This window comes from Macrotis lagotis, chromosome 8 (genome assembly GCF_037893015.1).
Source record: "Macrotis lagotis isolate mMagLag1 chromosome 8, bilby.v1.9.chrom.fasta, whole genome shotgun sequence".
NCBI classification, from domain to species: Eukaryota; Metazoa; Chordata; class Mammalia; order Peramelemorphia; family Peramelidae; genus Macrotis; species Macrotis lagotis.
This window is the reverse complement of record NC_133665.1, coordinates 135,495,061-135,517,390: the sequence shown is the minus strand read 5'-3', so window position 1 is coordinate 135,517,390 and position 22,330 is coordinate 135,495,061. Positions and strand designations below refer to the sequence as shown.

Sequence of the window (22,330 nt, the reverse complement as noted above, 5' to 3'; positions counted from 1 at the left end):
GAGGAGGGGAGGACAGGCTGCCTCTTACTCCTGTAGTCTTCCTCAGCTTGGCGACCACTCTCCTTCGGTCCTCCCCCGCCCTGGAGGCAGGTGCAGCCTGGCCAGGTGAGGAGGCCGAGGCCCGCGTGGCGGGGCTCCCTTGGCCGGGCCCCCAGCCTCAGCCTGGGGTCGCCCCTCTGCGCCACCGCAATCTCCGGCCCCGTCCCCGCCTGCCTCAGTTTCCCCTCCTGTCAAGCCCGCGGCCGCGCCCGGCCCGGCTCCCGCCCCCGGCCCGGCTCCCGCCCCCGCCCCCGGCCCGGCCCGGCTCCCGCCCCCGCCCCCGGCCCGGCTCCCGCCGCGGGGCCCCCGCGCCGGCCCGCATCGCCCCCTTTAAGGCGGCGCGGCGGCCGCATCGCCCTTTTAAGGCGGCGCGGGCCGGCCGGCTCCGGGCAGAGGTCGGGCGCCCCCTGCAGGCGGGCGGCGGCGCGGCGCTCCTCCCCCGGCCGGGGGGCGGGGCGCGCGTGCGCGCGCGCGTGCGGGCGGGGGGCGCGCCCCGGGCGGCCAGAGCGAGGCTGGCTCCGGCAGCCGCGCGGCGGCCTCCCCTCCATTCATGCTGGGCAGCGGCGGCGAGCGGGCACGGGAGGCCGAGCGCCGGCGCGGGCGGGGCGGGGGGCGGCCCGAGGCGGCGGCGGCGGCGGCGGCGCGGCGGGGGAGCATGGCCGGCCCCTTCGCGGAGAGCCCGGAGCGCGGCCGTAAGTGCCGCCGCCCGCGGGACAACTTTTCCGCGGCGGCCGGAGGCGCGGCGGGGCGGGCGGCTGCGGGGCGGCGGGGCGGGCGGGCTCGGCCGGGCCGGCGCGGCGCCTCCTGCCCCGCGTGGCTCCTGCAAGTTGGGCTCGGGCCGGACGTGCCCGGCCGCAGCCGCGCGGCGCTCGCAGTCCCCGCACACACCCGCTCACACTCGCCTCCACGCGCGCACACCCTCGCACGCCCACCCTCGCGTGCCCGGCTCCCGCGGCCAAGGTAGGGGCGCGGGCTCCGGACGTGCCGGCGGCGGGGCTGCGGGGCCGGGCCCCGAGCCGCGCGTGTGCGTGTGCGTGCGGGCAGAGCCGGGCCGGGCCGGGGCGGCCGGAGGGGGGCCCGGCCCCGCAGCCGCGCGCCCCCCGCGTGGGGCGTGGAGGGAGGAGGGCCCGCGCGGGGACTGCGGCGCGGCGGCCCGGGGCGGGGGGCCGGCCGGCCTCCGGGGCTCCCGCAGCCGGCCCGGGGCGCCCCCCTTGGGGCCCGGGGCGGCCCGGCTCCCGGGGGGCTTCTCGGGCGGCGGCGGGGGGCCGGGGCGCCGCGGTGACCGGGGCCGGCGCCGTGGGAGGCGGCGCGGGGCTGGGCCGGGCCGGGCCGCCGCTGCCCCGGGCCGCTCCGCCGCGGCTCGCAGCCCCGGCCCCGGCCCCGGCCCCCCGGCCCCGGCCCCCGCGCGCCGGGCCCAGCCCCGGGCCGGGGTCGGGGAGGAAAAGTTTGGTTCCCGCGGCTCGGGCGGCCGGGGCGGGGGCCGGCGCTGCGGCTGCGGGGGCCGCGGGGGGCCCGGGGGGCTGCGGGCGCCCCCTCCCCGCCGCCGCCCCGGCCGCCCGGCTCTGCCCGCGGCGCTTCGGCCGAGTGTCCCCGGAGCCCGGAGCCCGGAGCCCGGAGCCCGGAGCTCGGCTCGGCCGGGAGGGAGGAGCCCGGCCTGGAGGCTCCCGGGGCGGCCGCTCGGGGCCTGGCTGCGGGCAGCCCCGGGGCCCCCGCCCGCCGCGGCCCGCACACAAAGCCTGCGGGGCCGCCCGCCCTCCCGCCCGCGGCACCGCCGAGCCCCCGAGCCGGGCCCCCGAGCCGAGCCCCCGGGCCGGGGCCGGGGCCGGGGCTGCGGCGGGGCCGGAGGAGGCGGGTGCCCGGCAGCTGGCGCGGGGGGCGGCGGCCGAGCGTGCCGAGCCCGGGAGATCGGCTCCGTGACGCGGGGCAGGTCGCCCCGGGGGGGCGGGGGGCCTGGCTGCCAAGGGGGCGTGGGGGCTGAGGTCCTCCGGGGGTCCCCCTCTTGCCGGTGGCGCTTCCCGCCCGGCTCCGGCGGCGGCCGGGGGGACGCGAGCTCGCAGCCTCCGCAGAATCCCTCGATTCCGGAGCCCGTGAAAGGGGCCGGAGGAGCCTCCCCCCGCTCGACACTCGGGGAAACTGAGACCTGCGGAAAGGAAGCGAGTTGTCCAAGGTCACGGCGCGCCCGTTGTCCGAGCCCGGGCTCGGGTACTCCCTCCGAGGCGGGCGGTGGAGGTGGGTTTAATCTTGCCCGAGTCGTGGCTTCCCCCTTGGGGAAAGGAGAGGAACGCTGCTTGGGCAGGACTCCGGAGCCAGACTTGGATCGGACTGGGGAAGTTCACACGAGCCCTTCCCAAAACGGACTGACGCCCCCTCCACCGCCCCCTCCAGCGCCATGCCTTTCCCAATCTCTCAACAATTATAAAAAAATGGACCTCGATCTACCCAGGGGATAGCGGCAAGGACTGGGCGACCCGAGAGGGAGAAGCAGCCTCCCGAGCCCCGGCTCTGGCTCTGCAGATTCAGCTTGGGCCTTGAGCTGACCAGAACACGTTTCCCCGGGAAGCTTCTTCCCCTCCCGGTCAGCCTAGAGAGGGAACAAGAGGCCGCTATTGACTCTATCAAGGGTTATCCATTTGAAAACACCATTTCCCTCTGAACGGCATCTAATTGCTTCCTGAACAATCTCAAGGTCTTTTGTATAGACTCAGTGGGTAGAAGGGCTGAGTATCTATCTCCCAAGCTGCAGCCAGGCAAGGGAAAGGAAGGGTCTGACCTGACCGGTGCAGATGAGGGGACTGGGAAGAAAGCAAAGGAACAAGGTGAGGAGAAGGGCTTCAGTTTTGGTCTTTTCTTTTCTTTTCTTTTTTTAAAGAGGGAATTTCTCCCTTCGAAAGAAAATCAGATTCACCGCCCAAGTAAACTTGCTTTCTTGAAATATAAGTCAGGTGAAGAGAATACTTCATCGGGGAGGGGTGAAGAGCTAGATTCTGAACCCTGCTGAGATGTGGGATGGGAGGAGGGATGGTCAGTGAGCAGGAAAGGCCAGGGGGCCCACAGGAAATCTGACCTCTTCCCTGCCCTTTGTTCTTTGGGGTCAGAGATGTTGCTTCTGAAGAGCTCTGGAACTCTCAGTTAGGACTACCCAAGCTTAACCAGTGAAGAGAAATTCTTGCCCCTGGATCCTCTGCCTGGCTTTTTCTATAACAGTACTTTTTTCCCTTGGAGTGTTGGGTGGTACCTCCCACTTTGGATAACCTCTCTCCCCCTTGCCTATTTTTCCTAAGATTTTTAACAAAAATTCCTCTAGTAGTCCCCAAATCTAAACCGGAATAAGAGAAGGGGCCAAGGCTTTCTCATCTCTCCCAGAATCTAGTCCTCAAGCTTCCTCTATGTGTTTGCCAGGAATGTTATATGAATGTGATAGGACTTCAGAAACTGGGACACAGAGGAGGGACTTAATCTGGGACCTTTGACTTAGAGAGTTCGGCCCCTAGATATCTTGTGTGATTAATCTTAGAAGCCTTTAGCTTTTTGTTTGTAAGGAACGGTCTGATCCCTTATTTTGGTTCTGAGCCCATTTTAGCCACCCACCTTCCCTTTCCCCACTGCTCAAGTAACAAAGATTAAAAAAATAAAATCTTGAACTTGGAGCTAATTATCTACATGAATGACTCCACAAGATTGGGTGACTTTTCATCACCCCTTGTTTAGAGAAATCTGAAAGGGCGAGGTTCTAGTCTGGGCTCCAATTAGCTTCTGTGACCTTGGGACAAACTACTTTGTGACTTTAGGAGTTTCCTCTTATGGAAAATGAGAGGGTTAAGAGAAGATGACTTTTAAGGTCTCCTCCAGATGTGCCATCCTATGTTCTAAGGTCCTCTCCAGCTGTGTATTCTGTGTTCTAAGGTCCCTTCCCGCTATGATAGCCTGTGTTCTTCCATCTCTTCCAATTGATATCCTATGTCCTAAAGCCCTTTCCAGCTGTGACGGTCTCAGTTGTAAGATCTCTCCCAGCTGTGACATTCTTTGTTCTAAGGACCCTCACAGCTCTGAAATCTTAGGGGTCTATGAAGACTAAGATTCTGTGGTCCTTTAGGGAGTGGGTGTTTGTTATCCAGGTACCCAGCCTTCCCAGATCACCCTGCCCATTTGTGAAAGCTGCAGAAGGCTTTGTGGAGGAATAGGCACATATATCCTCTTCAAACGAAGGGAGGAAGGATCTTCAAAGTCTTTGGAAACCTGCTCTAGGAATCCGTGTGGATGTCAGTGAGATCTCCCCGGAGGCTCTGGGAGATATTCTGAGCCTGTCGGTTTTTTAGCAGCAATTTTGAAATGAGCCGGAAATCAAAGCAAATCAAAATCAGATCCCTGCCTGAATGGGCTGAAATTACGCCGCCTCTCTCGACAGGCGCCCAAAATATCCTGGTATTCTTGGTGTGGTATAGACAGTGGGGCTATTGTCCAGGCTCAGGTAAACATAGGCACCTTTTTTCCATCTTGATGTGTGTTTGTGTTTGTTGAATTTTTTTAAATTCCTTTTTTTGGGCATGGGGTAGGGAAGGAATCTGGGGATTGTTGGCCTTGCCAGACTACCACCGATAGCTGCTGAATGAAGATCTGAGAACTGTTTTGATTGGTGCTTTTTTGGTCCCTTAGGACAAAGAAGACAGCCTGATGTGGTAGGATGAACTCAGGGTTAGGATCAGAAGATATCGATTCTAATCCTGACTATAACTAAAATCTTTGTGTGACTTTGGTCTAGTCATATCCTCTGAAGTTCTTGAGTTTGTTTTCTCCCCTATAAATTGAAGGAATTTGATAGTCTTAAGGTTTACATTCAGACCTGCTGTTCTGTAAGAAAGATTTTGATTTGGAAGGATATTTTCAAAGGGTTTATATAGATGACTTAGTATGCATATATTATCCAAAACAGCTGGTGGGTTGGAATCGTTAGGATACTAACCTAGGTTCTTTGTTTTACATATGGGGAAACTGAGGCTCAAGGGAACTTGGGAGGCTTACTCAGTGTTACACAGCCAACTAGTTAATAATGGAGATGAAAATGGAGGCTAGGTTTGCTGACTGGCAATGCAAAATTCTCTCTGGGTTTGGGGAGCTGAAGAATATCCTTCTCTATCCACCCAGGTTCCAGCTCAGGCTAATTCATCTGATGTGGTATGAGCACTCAGATTAGGTTACTGTTTGGGACATAGTAGGAGAAGAGGGCTTGTCCCAATTTTCTTTCTCTGGGAGGTGCTTATCTTTCCTTTCTGTTTTCCCCACATCCTGTCATCTTTTAAGGCCTACCTGAAATCCTTCCAGGCCACAATGATTCAGCCATTTATCAAGGGCCTGTTCCATGGCAAGTCCCTGACGGGGACAGTCCAGGGGATCCAGGGACAAAAAACAAGTGGCCCCAGGTCCAGTGGAGGGCTCCCAAGGTGCTGCACTCTTTGAATTCCTCCAGCATTTATTTTATGGGGCATTTCAAGGATCTGTGATTTCCCTGGTATAGGTAACTCTTCTTCTAATAATAGTAATATTCTAATAATAATAATAATAATAAATATTTATATAGTTCTTTGAGGTTTCCCAAGATTATCTTGCTTTATCTTCACAACAGCTTTGGGAGATAGGAGTTATTATTCCCATTTTACAGTTGAGGAAACTGAGGCCAACTAAGGTAAAGTGAGTCACCTTGAGTCACACAGCTAGTGTCTGAGGATGGTTTTGTACTCAGGTCTTCCTGATTGAGGCTCAGAGATCTATCCCTTGTATCATCCAGTGCTTCTGCTGAAACAGCTCCTAATTCTTCCACTAGGTCTTCACTTAGTAGTCCTCCTTCAGCTGGTGGGCTTCTCTTTGGTAGCTCCTCTGATGAGATTCAGAGGCATTTCTTGGCTTTTCAAGACTGCATGAAATGATGAGGCTTGGGGGGGGGGGGTGTCTACTCTAGAGGATTGTGAGACAGCAACCTAGAGGAAAAAGAGATACTTTAGTGTCAGGAGACCTAGACTAGAATCCAGGCTCATGACCTCTGAGTTCCTTCTAGTTCTATATCTGTAATCTTGGGACCTCTGAAGTGGTTAATTGACTCAGTGGATAGAGCAATGGCCCTGGAGTCAAATGGCCCTAAGTTCAAATCTAACCTCAGATACTAGCAGTGTAACCCTGGGCAAGTCACTTAAGCTTTGCCTAGGAGGCAGCCAGGTGGATAGAGCAAGGGCCCCAGAGTCAGGAAAGTCTGAACTATTTGACTGTGAGCAAGTCATTTAACCTATGTTTGCCATAACCCACTGAAAAAGAAATGGTGAATCACTCCACTGTCTTTGCTAAAAGAACTCATGGGCAGTATTGGCATATCATGAAGAGTTGTATGCTACTGAATGACTGAACAGCAGTTATGAGCATAGGCTTGGTTTCTTCATCTGTAAAATGGGGACCATCATTGTGGATCTCTGTTCCACAGTTGTGGAGAAGAGACACTGAAACTTGAGCTCTGTATAGCTGAATTATTGATATTCATAGTGACATAGTTTATAGTCACTTCCTTATAGGTCTTGGGAGAGGCTGTCTAGTTATCACCATTTGAAAGTTAAGGAGACTCAAGTCAGAGAGACCATGACTTGATTGAGAGCATACAGCTAAACTCGAACCCAGGACTTCCAACTCCCTGTCATAGGATCACAGATGAAATAATGGTAGCACTAGATGATGTCTGTAGATGGATGTCTTGTTCATAGAGCTGGAAGGGACCCCAGAGACCTACTCCTGCTGTCCCAGAGAGGTCTCACAGGTAGTGAACTTCTGAGATGGGATTTGAACCCAAGGCTACCCGATCAGTGTATATCTTGTACCATTCAGCCCTTTTTCTGTGGTAGACACCTCGTGGTAGGTCTTGTATCCTGTCCTTGTGGGACAATTGCTGGAGGTCAGGGTCTGGGTCCTGCACTGAATATCTGTGGATGTAACAGTGAGATGAGGGCAAGGTCCCTGCTGTGCCACCAAAAATGACCATTCTGTTTGCAGCTACAAAAAGCACTCAAGATGACTGAGGAGAGCTATGTGGTCCTTTCCTTTTCCAGGTGATCAAACTGAGACCCTCCCAGAACCAGATGATCTCCCTTCTTAGATAGGGGTCTCCCCATTAGAATGACTCATTTGGATCTCATCCCATATAGACTTTGGAGAACTAGCCTGGGTTTCCTTCAGGGCTCCCTCCTCCGACTGGAAATTGGATTTCTAAGGTTGGCAATGCTTCATTTGTAAAAAGGAAACAGCCCAGGTGGCTTGGTTTCTAAACAGCCGTGGGTGTGTGTGTGTGTTTGTGTGTGTGTGTGTGTGTGTGTGTGTGATCAACACCCAGCAAACTGTAGGTTTTTACCTTCTCCCACAAGTTTGGTCCCCCAGCAAACATTTACTGAGCAGCTGTTTTTGTAGGTGATGGTGATCAGATTTCCTCTTACCTGGGAATCAGGGTTGAGGTGGAGTGTGTATCATTCTGATAAGAAGAGTTTACCAAGAGGAAAAAGACTGGTTTCCTCACCCTCCAGAAAGTTCATTCTTTAAGTTAGGATCTCTTCATAATATCCTGGGATTTAGAATTGGTGGGGACCTTAGGTCCGGAACGACCGAACAATAGTGATCTCATGAGCATAGATTCTTCATTTGTAAAATGAGGATAGTCATAGTGGACTACCTCTGTCCCACAGTAGTGGAGAAGAAACACCGTGAAACGTGAAACTGGATAAATGTGAATTATTGATATTCACAGTTACATAGTATTTAGATAAGTTTGAAATGGAGACCCAGGAAGAGCAAATGACTTACCTAAGGTATCACACAGGTAGTAAATAGGAAGGTTAGGATTTGGTCAGATTTCCTTTGACTTTAACAAATGGGCACAGGTAGCCCCAAACACTGGGTTAAATTCATGCCTCTACTAGGGGGAAGGGCTTGGGATCAGAAGGGAAGCAACTGTTCTCTAGAGGGGGTGACCTTTGAGCTGTATCTCCAAGGACTGGTAGGATTTAGGGAGGGGGAGTTAGACTCAGCCTGAGCAAAGAATATGGACAATCCAAAGATTTGAACTCATTTTGAGGGCCTCGGTTTCTTCAGCTGTCAGATGAGAAGGTTGACTTAGGCTATTTGAGTTTCTCTCCCATTCACCATGATCTGGGTAGCTTTGGTCTCTTAAATCCTTTCTCTGATCTTCTAAGGCACCTTGAGAATGATAGAGGAACATCTGAGAAGCAGGGAGCAGTCCAGGGTGGTTGGAATGGAAAGGCTCCAATATGTACAGACTGGGAAGGAAGACCTTGAATGCTTGGCTGAGGGGTTGGTATTTTATTCAGTATAGTGAGAGACAGGGCAGCTGTTGGATTTGAAGTCAGAGGACCCAGATTCGAATTCTGGTTTTTTCTGCTTTCTACTCATTTGCCCTCCGACAAATCCCTGAATATCTTTGGGCTTCATCTGTAACATGATGTGGTTGGATTAGGTGACCACTGGGGACTTTCCTAGCTCTACAGTTATAATTTTACAGTCCTGGGAATGAAGTGTCTGGGCTGGGAAGTTTTCATTCATCCATTATAATAATGCCAGAACTATGATGAGGGACCAAGAAAGAGGCTCCTCAAGGTCAGGAAGGTCTGATATTCAAGACCCTGGTCAAGTCAGCTAACCTCTTATCTCCCAAGGCAACTCTGTTTTTATAAAGTTGCTGAGGGTTGCTCGTGTTTCTTCCTCACTAGGAGTAACTCCTGTGCGCACCGGAGCAAATCACAAGATTGTCTAAAAAAGTGTCCAAGCTGGAAGAGACCTTAGAATGTAGAATGTCAGACATGGAAGGGACCTGAGAATTTATCTGCTTGTTATTGTTTTGACTAAGGCTAGTGGTGAGTGACCAGCCACCTAAAGTCAGTGGCCAGAAGCTAGCAGCCTGTGGCCTAACTGAGCCTTCTCTTCTGTGATTCTGTGGAAAAAAGAGGAACAATCCAACTTAGGCCTTAAAAGGTCACCGTTTCAACTGCTTAATAACTCACACCAGTAATAATAATATTAATGGCTGACATTTATAGAGTACTTGATAATTTACAAAGTCCTTTGCATAGTTTAGCTCATTTGATCTTCTCAATGATGCTGTGAGGTAGAGTAGGATTATTGCTGGCTGACAGATGAGGAAACTGAGGCTCAGAGGCAAAGTGCCTTATGCTTGGGGTCCTGGAGTGGGCCTGACATCATTCCATTAATGCAGGCCACTGCTACATCTTGTTTGCCCTCCTTGGCAGGTCACACATGGTCCAGAATTCCTTAGGGTAGATGGCTTGCCACAGAATTTGTATTGGCCTGTTTGGGGCTTATTCAGATTCACAAGTGAGGGGGGAAGGGGAAGAAGGAAATCCCCAAACTTGCTTTCACTTCAGCATCACATTCTTCTCTTCTCTTTCCAGTCCTTTCCAGGGCTTCTTTTTCTCAAACTCTTTCCTGACAACAGCTAGAGAGGTCAGAAACTCTGGTTCGATAACCCTGCAGACCTTCCCCCATAGCCCACCTTCTGAATTCCTTATTTTGGAATTCTTCTTGGAGATGGGGGTGGGTGGGTCCTGTCCTTTCCCCTGCCTTAATTACATCACCCTAGTTTCTCCCAGCATCCCTCCTTTTTCTCTTCCCAGAGTGCCACTCTGTATAACAAACAATATTTTTAAAGACAAAAAAAGAAAATGTTATTTATATATTTAATGTTATTTGTAATAACCCCCACACATAGCAGTTTGTAGTCTACAAAATGCTTCCTAGCCACAGTCTTCAGAGAAATAGGTAAAGCATCCCCATTTTACGGGTGACAGCGAGGTTCATTGGTAGGCAGCTCCTAAGATTCAGAGCTGAGTCTTGACCCCAGACCTCTCCAACCCCAGCTCACCCTGCTGCTTCTTCCTTCTCTTAAGACTTTCCCTGCCCTTCCTGTCTCACTCTTCCTTCCTCTCTTGCCCAGACAGTCCCTCCTGGGGACAAGTTGGAACTTTCTCTACTTGAAAAAAGGCCCTGATGTTCAATAGAAAGAGCACATCAAAGACCCGAGTTTGAATCCCAGCTCTGCCCCTTTATTGTAATGACCTTGGGCAAATCATTTCATCCCTCAGAGACTCCGTTACTTCATCTGTAAATGGAAAGGGGCTGGGTTAGAGGACTTTATTGAGTTCCTGAAGAGCAGGGACCATCTTTGCCTTTTCTGTACACCAGATTAAATAATAGGTGCATAATAAATGCTTATTGTCTGACTAAAGCCATGATATTCTAAGGACAAACACCTCCCCCCCTACAACCCTCCCCAAACAGGACTAGACTCTTAGTTATTTCAGGAATCCCTAGCCAAGGGAGGAGGGGACTCCAGTTGTCGGGGAGGGAAGGGAAGGAGAGGAAGTTTGAGAAGACTCTTCCTTTCTCCATTTGCCTACTATTTAATATACAAAATACAGGGATGGTAATTGCATTAAGATGTATATAATTATACTGTAGGAGGAAAAAAAATCCCACCCCTTGTTAATTGTAGGCCTGTTTTGAACTGATAAACGTTGAGTGATTCATGTTTTCTTTGGAGTTCACCAACGTTAAGCCCCCGTCCACAATACCAGCCCCAAAGAAGCTTGTTTTCACAGTTTGAGCGTTCTGTGCTGGAGCCAGGAGAAGGCCAAAGATTCTTGCCAGGAAAGCCATAGTGGGATCTCTCCCTTTTACTCCTCCCGACTCTATGGGATCTGGAGGCTTCCAGGGACTGAGGGTGGTGACTAATGCTGTCTGTCACCCATCAGTCCTGAGCCAGAGAGTGTGTGGTACACGGAATATTAGCAAAGGAAGGCTCTCAGAGCTCTATCCCTTTTCTGGTCTAGGAGACCTTTTTGTAACATCTCTGATGGGTCTTTAGCCTTGGTTCAAATCCCTCCATCGTCAGAGAACTCACTACCTCATTAGCCACTGCCTCCTATTTTAGGGAGGGGCAAAGATTCAGCTTTAGATTTTAGCCAAAACATGCCACCCTCTAACTTCTGATTGTACCTAATTCTCTTTGCCATCTCTAACTTCTGCCCATTCAACCTAGTCCTTTTATCTGAGGCCTCATGATCTTCCTTTAGATCCTGGAAGATGGCCCTTTCTGGTCTAAGTCTTTCCACCAGGCTAAATAGTCCCAGTTCCTTCAGCTGATCCTCATGTGAGAAGGTCTTCAGTTCTCTGTTTATCTTAGTTTCCATTCTCTGGTCAGGCTCCAGTCCAGGACTGGACAGAGTATTCCAGTTGAGGCCTGGCCTGGCGGGGGGAGGAGAGGTGCAGGGGTCCTGGGGGCCTTCCCTGGTCTGGGAGAAATGATTATGGGATCCTAGCCCTAGGCCCAAGAGGGAGTCCAGTGTAGCCGGGCCAACCCCCTCATTTCCCAGATGAGCACAGGACCTCTTCCCTTGGGCTTCGTTGAAGGATTCACACGCCCATGCCTGGTATGACCATTGAAGGTGGTAATTGTGTGCTAAGTGGTGAGGTGGAGGCTAGGAGAGAAAGTAATAAAAATAATTTTGTTCCTCATTGGTCCACTTGGAATCAGAACTTCATAAACCAGGGAATCCTAGCCCCTCAGGATCAGAGGAACTCCAGAGGCTAGCTCTGGTCCAGCCTGTAATCTGGGGTCATGACATTTTCATTGTGAGCATTTATATCTTGGAAATGGGCAAACACTATAAATCAGAGCTTGATTTATTGTCTCATTGATTGTCTGGACTTAAAGTGATGGAAGAAATGTTAATTATGTAGGTTAAACTGGAAAGCGTGCCTATTTTTTTCTTTTTCTGGAGCACCTGTGGTTAAATGTTTAACATCCTACTCCACTCAAAATCCTACTCAAACAACAGCATGCTGAATACCATTTCCCCACAAGAGGTTACCTAGCCTGCGCTGGTGACAGAGACAGGAGTCTCTGCTACCTTCTGAGGAAGCATAACTTAGGGTCCTGGCATTTTCATTAGATGATATGTGACTTTGGACAGATTGCTTTACCCCTCTCGGCCCTGTTTCTTTGTAAATTGGGTTAAAGTACAGTAAAATCATATTCTGTTGTAGGTTTATGTTTTTTGAGGTTTGGTCATTTTTATTTAGTTCTGTGGCTCTAAATGGATCCCTGACTTTGACCACAGACTGAGTGTCTGTCTGACCCTTGATCTTGACTGTAGACCAATCCATGACCTCCCAAATCTGACCTTAGAATAAGGGGCATGGAGATGGATGTGTGGATGATTTAGGGTTATCTATTCCCCAGTATGGCTTTATTATCCTGTTTTGTGACTCCTTCATACCTGACCCGTTATCCTTTCAGCATTACCCCCTACTTCCTGGGTTCATGGTCACTCCTGCCTATGAGGAGTTGTCAGTGTTAACAGAATTAGCAGGTAATACTTTCCCCTGCCTAGGATTTTAGAGGTAGCTAGTTATCACAGTGGATAGAGTTCTGGGTCTAAAGTCAAGAAGACCCCCCCCCCCCAAGCCCATCTTGTGATACTTTAGCTCAGTGGTCCTGGGCAAGTCACTTAACCTGTTTGCCTCAGTTTCCTCATCTGTAAAATGACTTTCATAATAGGATCCACTTCCTGGGGTTATTGCAAGTATTAATGAGATAATATCCATAAAGATGGATTTCACATAGAGCCTAGTTTATAGTAAATATTTAATAATGCTTGTTTCCTTCCTTCATTTAAGATTAGACCAGGATCAGCATTGTCCAGAACTCTGGACAAGGAGTTCAAAGGTGAGGCAGTCTGGTTCTGACTCTGCCACCAACTCACTGTGGTGACTTTGAACCCCTTTGTGATGGAGGTGTTTAGACTAGGTCAGATCAGGAATTTTCCTTAATATTTATGGATGATAGCTTTTTGAAGCTATGCCTTCATGACCATATCTACTTTAGTCAGCATCAGAGAGACTTGACTCATTTGCACTTGGTGCATTTTAAATTTTTAATCCAAGCAGATTAGTCTTCCTTGGAGATTTTACACCAGGGCCTCATTCTGATGGGGAGGTGACCCTAGATTCTTGAAGGTTGTTATGCCAGAGAAAGCTGTTAAATGAGACCAGTGACCAGGATCAGAGAGTGTAGAGCTTATTGGGACCTCAAAAAGTTCCTTGAGTCCTTGATGAGTCCTATGGACCCCTCCTTTTAGAGGTTACTAAGTGCAAAAAAAAAATAGAGGATTATAAAGGAAAGCAATGAAACTGATCTACAATTACCAAGATATTAAAACTAAAAACCAAATCAATTTGTCAGACCCCCAGGTTTAGAACTCAACATTATTTTACAAATGAGGAAACTAAGGCAGCCCTTTTACATTTTACTGAGGAATAAAAATGAGACCCACAGAGAGGAAAGAACTTGGCCAAGATCTCATTGGTAGCAAGTAGCAGTACCAGGGAGGTTTTGACTCTAATCCCAAAGCTCTTTTCAAGAGAGGAGTCCTAAGTGGGGTTCCTTGGAGGCTTCTAACTGGGTGTGGGTGGGGGGATGTAGGAGGGGGTAGCATGAGAACTTTAGACCTGAGCTCTGTTTGTGCCAAGGTATTTTCCTGTTAATGAGGTGAGTCAACAAACAGGTACAAACTCATTTGTTTATTTTGGCTTAAAAGAAATCTCTGGTTGAGCAGGCAAGGAGTCCCTGGACTGTGTGGTCTCCAAGGCTTCCATTCCACTCTTTCTATTTCATCACTGAGCATTCGATGATCTAAGACAACTCCTAGCTCTAGCATTCATTGTTTCAAGGACCCTTCCTCTCTATTCTGAGCTCTCTCTGGGTGCTGAGATATTTTGCTAATCCTTGAACCTTTTTTAATTCAAAGCAGCCTTGGTCTGGTTGGCTGATTATGTTTAGGCATGGCATGATGCATCGAATATGTTGGAAAGAGTTCCAGACTTAGGTTCATAAGTTCTGACTTTGAACCCTGACTGTTAATACATATTAGTGGTGTGATCTTGAGTAAATCACTAAACTGTCCTGAGTGTCAGTTTTCATAGTCATAAAACCAAGGCTTGATTTCAGGAAACATTTCCTGGTCATTCGAGCTATTGAAAAGTAGAATAGACTGCCCTTCCTCCTTGGATGCCTCCTAGTAGTGTGATTGGAGACCACTGGCCATCGTGAGGATTCCTGGCAAAGGTTTCTTCTGACTCTGAGATTTTGTGAAGATAGGGATGCTCCACACCACCTGTTTCCCAAGGCTATTGGAAGGAAAATGCTTTGTAAGTCTTGAAGCTTCATTGAATTATGAGTTCTCCTGTCACAGTCGCTTCTGATCCTTTCTGTTTTCAGGTTCCTTTCTGCTCTGACACTGTCTGTTCTGAGGTCTGTCTCATCTCCACTCTTGTGTTCTAAGATTCTTTCTGGCTTTGAAATCCTTTTCAGCATTTATCTTCTGCATTTCAAGAAGCCCTCCAGGGTTGACCTATATTTTACTCTGCTATTCAATCAACGTGTGCCTACTATGTGCCAGGGCCTTCTTTTAGCTCGGATGTTCTATGTTCTAAAGTCCCTACTAGTTGGGTTGTTCTATGTAACTGTTCAGCATATTGACCTGTCCTTCCTTTGCAGGGAGTACCTTCTCATCCCTTCTTCTAGCTCCCAGCTTGTCAGGAAGTAGCTAGATCCATGCAGAATAAAAAGTGGTCTTCACCAGCCCTGGAGGCAGGAGGACCTGAGTTCAAATCCGGTCTCAGACACTTAATAATTACCTAGCTGTGTGGCCTTGGGCAAGCCACTTAACCCTATTTGCCTTGCAAAAAACCTAAAAAAAAAAGTGGTCTTGAGATTTTTTTTCCCATTTCTCCTTTCACCACAGCTGATGGAGATTATATCTTTTCTCTTGTGGGTTGCCCCTTTTGTCATGCTTGTTTTCTTCCTCTGCTCCTCTCCCTCTCCTTAACTGTAAAGGGGGACTGGATAGAAAGGTTGTTGACCTGGTGATTTCACGTACTCCCTTATGTAAGAGTACCCATACTCTTATATTGTGGTCTTCCCTGCTCCTGTTTATATGTTGGTTGTTTCCAGTTTCCAGATGTGTTCATAAGAAAAGGAGCAGCCAAAATGGGAGTTTTACATTTTTATCCCCATCTTGGAGCTGGTAGGTCAGCAGGCTGAGATGCCTGAGACATTAGACCAGACCCTTATTTTCCCCAGGGGCTTTCTTTGGGGAGCCTTGGCTCTGAGGATGGGGCTTGGTGCTGGGGACTTTGGGGTTCTATTCAATGGAGCATCCCTCTTAGGGAGGATTAGAAGGAGCTTTTCAAGGCTTCTACTTCTCTGAGGTGCTCCCCCCCCCAATCAGCTGATAATGTACATTATTAAGTATTTTTCACTGACCATAGTGGAGCATGGAAGCTGGCTCTCATGACCTGGAGAGGACGGGAGCTGTGGCTCATAGAATCATTTCCCAGGAGGGGACCCTGGAGTTTAGCTCAGCAAATCTCTTTACTTCTTTACTTGACAGAGGAGGAAATTAAAAGCCCAGAGAGGGGATTTGACCTGTCCCAATCATGAATCTGGGACTGAGGTGGGACCAGAACCTATTACTCCTAACTCCTAAGTGATGTTCTCTGGGATATGGTGGAATACCCACCATATTCCATCCTTTTTGGATGTGAAGCAGAATTGTGCTAGGAGCTGTTTTTTTTTTCCTGTTAGTGACAGCTGTTGTCTCCCTTCCCTCCCCCTTCCTCTTTGTCTTTATCTGGATTGTCCCCTCCCCCACCTCATTACTGGCAAAGCCCCTTACCTGAGCATATGTACAATGGAAAGAACCTTGTCCTTGAGGTTAGAGGGTCTGGATTCAGATCCTGCTTCTGAGTCCTGTTACACATGTGACCTTGAAGGCCAGTTCCCTCCTTGGCCTCACTTATCTGTAAGATGAGAGGGCTGTATTTGCCACGGCTTTTCTCCATGATCTCTGAGGCATCTTTGAGATCCAAATGCATGATCCTATCACAAATAGAACTGAGCAGGAGACGTGACTATCCTGGTGCAAACAGAGACCTAAGAGGGTTGGCCCCTTTATATCTATTTGGGTTAATGGCACCTAAACCAATGGGGAAAGCCCATCTCATCCTGGATCCCTTTTGAGTAAGACCCCCCCCCATGCCTCCAGCCTGTCCCTTTGGGGACTTCCCCCAGGGTCATCAGCAGAACTTTGGGGAAGTCCTATGAGTCAGATGAGATCTTATGGACTGACAGATGGGTTCAGGGTTAGTTCTGTCTTCCTGGCTTTTGAATGAGAATGAACCTTCAGTGTCCTCTAGTCCTTCCTCCCCCATCTTGGAGGCCCCTAATTTCTGTGTAGGGATGTACCTGTATTTCGTTTCATGAGCGTAGGGAGGAAGAATTTTTACTTTCTTCTTTAATCACAGATACCCCAAGACTGTATCTGTGAACACAGGTTAGTTAATTTATTATGTAGTTCAGTCCAACAAGCTTGTATTAAATATCCAGGTTTGAGGCTAGAGACACATAGACAAAAACCATTCTGTCCCTGCCCTCAGGATGCTTCCAGGGAAATAATTGTCACAGTGGATAGGGCACTGGCCTTGAAGTCAAGAGGATGGGAGTTTGAATTTGGCCTCAGACACTTGACTCTTACTAGTTGTGTTGAACTTGGGCCCATCTCCTGATTCATATCTGGCCACTAGACCCAAATGACTCTGGAGGAGAAAGTGAGTCTGGAGACACGGCATCCTCCCCTCACTCAAATTCAATTCACATGCTTGTCGTGGCATCACCTCCCCAATGTTGTGGTCTTCTTCAAAAATGGAGGATAAACATTACATGCACAAAGACATAAAACATGAACAATGGAGATGCCTGTTATGGGAAAGTGGGAATTGAGTAGAGATGTGGTTGGGGTGGGGAGGGGGTTCAGCAAAGGCTTCCTATTGGAGGGAGTGGAGCTTGAGCCAATCTCAAACCAAATTTGTGGCACACTGGAGATGTTTTGGCACCTTAGTAATGGTGTCAGCAAGCTGAACTTATTGGGCTTTGAGACTATTGGCAAGTAAAAGGGGAGGAAGCTTCCTGACCCATCAAACAACATCTTGCTTTGGACCAGTCAGGACCCTCGGGTTGGGCAGCATGGTAAGACAGGGCAGGGTTCTTTAAAAAACAAATTTCTCCCATGATCCTCCTCCCTCTCTCCTCCCAGAGAATCATCCCATATAAAATAATATTTTAAAAGAAAATAAAATGAGGGAGGAAAAAAATCAGGAAAAAATAATCGATACATTGAAAATATCTAAAAACAAATTCAAAGTTCTACCCATTGACCTTCCCCTTCTTTCTACAGAGACTTTATGCTCCAGGAACCTGTTTTTAAAAAATATTTCGATAGCTATATTTCAATGTAATTGTCTTCCTTTACAGTCCTATGCAGTTTGTTTTATACACCTAAAACCAGTATTGTGAGGAAGGGTCCATAGGCTTCTCCAGAAGATAAGCAAGGTCATGACTCCACATTCCCCCCTGAAAGTGGATAGGATCTTGGGTCGAGAATGAAAGCAAGTAGGTTCACATCTCAGTTCTGATCTTCTCTTTAGCTTGGGGTCCTAAGCAAGTCATTTAACAAGGAAAATGAGTGAGTGGCACAAGGTGATTCATTCCTAAGATCCCTTCTGGTTATAAATTCTGTGATCCTTTATCTATTCAAACCCACATATATGTGGAGTTTGCTTGCCCACAGTGCATATTTATATGTGGATTCATACCAGCACAAGATGTATTTACAAATGTATTTTCATGTGCATATACCTATACACATCTCTTGTCCTGGTTGGCTAATTGTTCACAGACAGCCAGGTTTATTTGTTTTTTTTTTTTCCAGGGCATCCCTTCCTCCTTCCCAGGACCCCCTCCCACTCAGAGGCCTGAGGCCCTGGGGCATACCTTGCCTGGGAGAAAGAAATGTATTTTTAGCCCCTGTTTATGTGGCTTGGGAGGCAACATTAACGCTGTCTCCTTTGTGCCGGTTTTGTGTTTGTTTAACCAGGACGGCTTCAGTCCTGGGCTCTGAGCCAGCCTGTCTGCCCAAGAGGTTCTTAGAGGCTGGAGGGGGTGTGTGATAGGGGGAATGCATGGCAGCCATGTTTGTGCTTGCCACAGCCTGGCCTGGGTGGGTAGGATGAGCCAGCTCAGGTTCTTGTACCCCCTGCCCTCCCTGGTGCCAACCCTCAGGGGACTAAGGTGATGTGGAGTGATGGACAAGCGAGACAAGCTATCCTTTGGGAACTCAGTAGCCCAGACCTTCTTATCTCTTCCAGCTCAAAGGTTATTGTTGCTTTGGGTCTCTTCTGTAGGTAATGGGAGGCGTGCCCGCTCCAGGCATTCCTAGGGAATCTTAGTGATGACTCTCCTTCTTGGCTTTTGGCCAAGCCTAGCTGGGGATCACCCTATCAGATTTTGATAAGCAACTCAGAAAGAGCAATGGTATCTTTGAAAGATGCTCTGAAAGTCCCTGTATATCCCTCCCTTCTCTGGTCCAGGTCTGTGTGACCTCTTGCCTGGATTGCTGCAACAGCTGCTTAGTTCATCTCCCTGCCTCCAGTCTTTCCTAGTGCCAATCACAGGATGGCAGAGCTGGAAGGGCCCCAAGTTCCTTGAATGTCAGAAAGTTAGATCTGGAAGAAGGCTAACAACATAGAATGGAAACTGCCATGGAATATTCTAGGTTCAGTTGGGATCTTAATAGAATGTTAGAATATTAAATATAGAGTATATAGAATGACTGTACGTCTAATCAGGAGTTGTACTTGACTGAATGATGAAGTTTGACTCAGGACAAAGTGAAGTACCAGCATAGGTGGAGTCAGCCCTTGGACTACAGGTGGATAAGGGGAAGCCTCATGGTTTGTGTTTGTCTGCTTTCAGCTCTGGTCTGCTTCGTGTTGGGGAGTAGCCCCCTCGTCGCCTTCTCAGGTCTCCCTAGCAGTAGATGATCTAATGGTCTTTCCCATATTCTGATCCATTTCTTTCTTTTTCTCTGCAGGGTTGACCAGGCTGGCTGTCTCCAGAACACCCTAGATGTGGAGCCCTGAAGGATCTGAGAGGTTATTGGACCACTTGCCTCCCCTTCCCCCCCTCCAACTGCTGCCATGTGTACAGCCATCCGTCCCTGGACCCTCCTGCTGTTGGGGGGAGTATGGGCGGTGGCCAGTCGTGCTGAGCCCCCCTTCCGGACCTTCCCGGTGAGTGACTGGAGCTTGACCCATTTGGTTGTGCACAATAAGACGGGAGAGGTCTACGTGGGGGCTGTCAACCGTATCTACAAGCTCTCAAGCAATCTGACCCTGCTGCGGACCCACGTCACGGGCCCTGTGGACGACAATGAGAAGTGCTACCCGCCTCCCAGTGTTCAGTCCTGCCCCCACGGGCTGGTGACCACCAACAACGTCAACAAGCTTCTCCTGGTGGACTATGCGGCCAATCGGCTCATTGCCTGTGGAAGCACCTCCCAGGGAATCTGCCAGTTCCTGCGTCTCGATGATCTCTTCAAGCTGGGTGAGCCCCACCACCGCAAGGAGCACTATCTGTCCAGCGTCAATGAGTCAGGCACCATGTCTGGCGTGCTCATTGAGGTTCCTGGTGGGCACGACAAGCTCTTCATTGGCACCCCCATCGACGGCAAGTCTGAGTATTTCCCCACTCTGTCCAGCCGCAAGCTGATGGAGAACGAAGAGAACGCGGAGATGTTCGGCTTTGTCTACCAGGACGAGTTCGTGTCATCGCAGCTCAAGATTCCCTCGGACACCCTGTCCAAATTCCCAGCCTTTGACATCTACTACATCTACAGCTTCAGCAGTGAACAGTTTGTGTACTATCTGACCCTGCAGCTGGACACTCAGCTGACCTCGCCTGACTCCACGGGGGAGCAGTTCTTCACTTCCAAGATTGTCCGCCTCTGTGTGGATGACCCCAAGTTCTATTCCTATGTGGAGTTCCCCATTGGCTGCGTGCAGGGTGGGGTCGAGTACCGCCTGGTGCAGGATGCCTACCTGAGCAAGCCAGGCAAGGCCCTGGCCCGCCAGCTTGGCGTGTCTGAGAGCGAGGATGTGCTCTTCACTGTGTTTGCCCAGGGCCAGAAGAACCGAGTCAAGCCTCCCAAGGAGTCGGTCCTCTGCCTCTTCACTCTTAAGAAGATCAAGGACAAGATTAAGGAGAGGATCCAGTCCTGTTACCGGGGGGAGGGCAAACTCTCCTTGCCATGGCTCCTGAACAAGGAGCTGGGCTGCATCAACTCGGTGAGTGAGGGGAGTGTCCCTCTCCATTGTGGGGGTGAAAAGGGCCTGGCAAGGAGGCTGGGTGGGAGAGGAACCCTCCCTGCTGAGGTTTTCCCCCCATGGTGGGAGTGAAAGGGGCCTGGAATGGACCCTGGAAACTTCTCCTCTGCCCCGAGCTTCTGGGGTAACAGCACAATTGAATTCAATTCAGTATTTATTAAGCCCCTACTCCACAGAGAACAAGGTAGAGATGTGAGAAGCGGCCTCTGAGACACAAAGAACTGGGTCCTGCCTTTGCCACTGGCTGTGTGTCCCTAGGCATGACTTTGGCGTCTCATTGTCTCCAGACTAAGTCAACAAAGAGCAGAGCAGGGACCCATCTTTGTAGTCCATGGATACTGCTGCATCCACAGCCAGAGAATCTAGGTTCAGATCCTTGTTCTGCTGATGCAGGACCTTGGGCCAGTTATTCCCTTCCTTTGGGCCTCCCTTGTTCCCTTTATGAAGTGCTGGCATAGGAGGAGGTGATCTCCAATGTCAGCGCTGACAGTCTAGGTTCCCACATCTCTTCCTTCATGTGGGACTTTGCTCAGCCTGGCTGAGCCAGGGTTTGAACACTCACAAGCGTGAGGGACCAAGCACAAGGGACAGAGCTAGGTGGGTGGGTGTGAGTCAGAGATCCCTGTAGGGGTACTCTGAGCTGACAGGGGTGGGCAGGGAGAGAGAGAGGCTGAAGGGGCAAAATGGGAGCAGAGTATCTGCCACATGTGCAAGTGTTGTCTGAGGAATCTGCTTTCAGAAGACAAGTAGGCAGCCCTGCCTTCAAGGGGCTGCTCTCTAAGATTGTCTCTAAGACCCAGCAAGGGTATAGCTATTACTTTCCTCAAATTTACAGCTATGGGAAACACTTTCAGAAAAAGAAAATGAGATTAATGTAGTTGGACAGTCAGGCTACTCCTGCAGGCCCTAGTAATCATTGCTTTTCTTTGCCAGTCATCACTGACTGTTGTCTCTGTTTGCTACCCACAGTCATGAGGTCTTGTCAACTCAATTCATTTCAGAAAACATGACTGTAGGCCCTAAAATGAATTATTATGAATTATTTATGATTTAATTTATGCATGTATTAATTGCTTAGTGTTTGCAGAACTCTGTGTAGACAAACCTATTCCTGACCTCAGGAAACTTACAGTCTAGTGGGAGGAAGGATACACAGAGACTAGAAGGGCCAACCCTGAAACAGGACAGGCAATGTTACTCATGGAAAGAGCCTTGGCTTGGGTATCTGGAGATCCAATGTTTTCTCTTCTGGTAAATGGGGACAATGATATCTGGCCTATTTATTCTCAAGAATTTCCAAGGATAAAATGAGGCAGTAGAGCTGATTCAGCCTCATAGAAGGATTTGTGAGGTGGCTTTTTTGTCCTCTACCTCCATGGACCCCATTTTGTTGTTCTGTGGGGCCAGTGATTCCATCCAGTGATTCATCAGCTACTCCTCTGTAACTTTCAGACTCAGAATTGCTGTAACCCCAAGACCTAGTATGTGGCCCTGTATTTCAGTGATCCTTGTCTTATCTACTTCCCCATATCTCCTCTCTTGCCCCTTGCTAGGGGTCTACAGAGATGAACAAAGCATGAACCTTGCCTTGAAGGAGCTTCTAGGAATGAGGTGGAATTCCATAGGAGCATAGATGTCAATGCTGAAGGGGAACTTAGAGACCCACTCCCCCATTTTACAAATTTGGAAAACCGAGGCCTTGAGTTTACACAACTAGGGAGATCTGAGTAAGGATTTGCACTAGGTCTTGTTGACTTCCAAATCAAACATTTTAGTACCAAACCCTTACCCAGTACAGAGCAGAGGTTTCATAAATGTTTCTTGGCTGATTGAATGACCACCCAGCTATTTCACTTTCACTTGGTAAGGAATTTGACTGCCTGAAAGGGAGAGGAAGAGGAATTAGAATAGAAATATAATGGAAACCAGAAGATCTTAAACAAGGACCCCAAAA

The 22,330-nt window shown here is 49.7% G+C and overlaps 1 protein-coding gene across 2 annotated transcripts in view; it reads left to right on the top strand.

Moving 5' to 3' along the window:
* The first annotated feature begins 682 nt into the window (after positions 1-682).
* The window catches only part of PLXNA1 (plexin A1), a 297,154-nt gene continuing 275,506 nt past the window's right edge, over positions 683-22,330 (top strand). Inside the window, exons 1-2 of one of the 2 annotated variants that reach the window (XM_074198439.1) lie at positions 683-731; positions 19,086-20,337. In XM_074198439.1, coding sequence (XP_074054540.1) covers positions 19,192-20,337 — 1,146 coding nt within the window. In that variant the 5' untranslated portion in view covers positions 683-731; positions 19,086-19,191. Of the gene's footprint in view, positions 732-2,159; positions 2,856-19,085; positions 20,338-22,330 lie in introns of those variants that run through there. The other variant, XM_074198440.1, reaches the window with a different exon arrangement.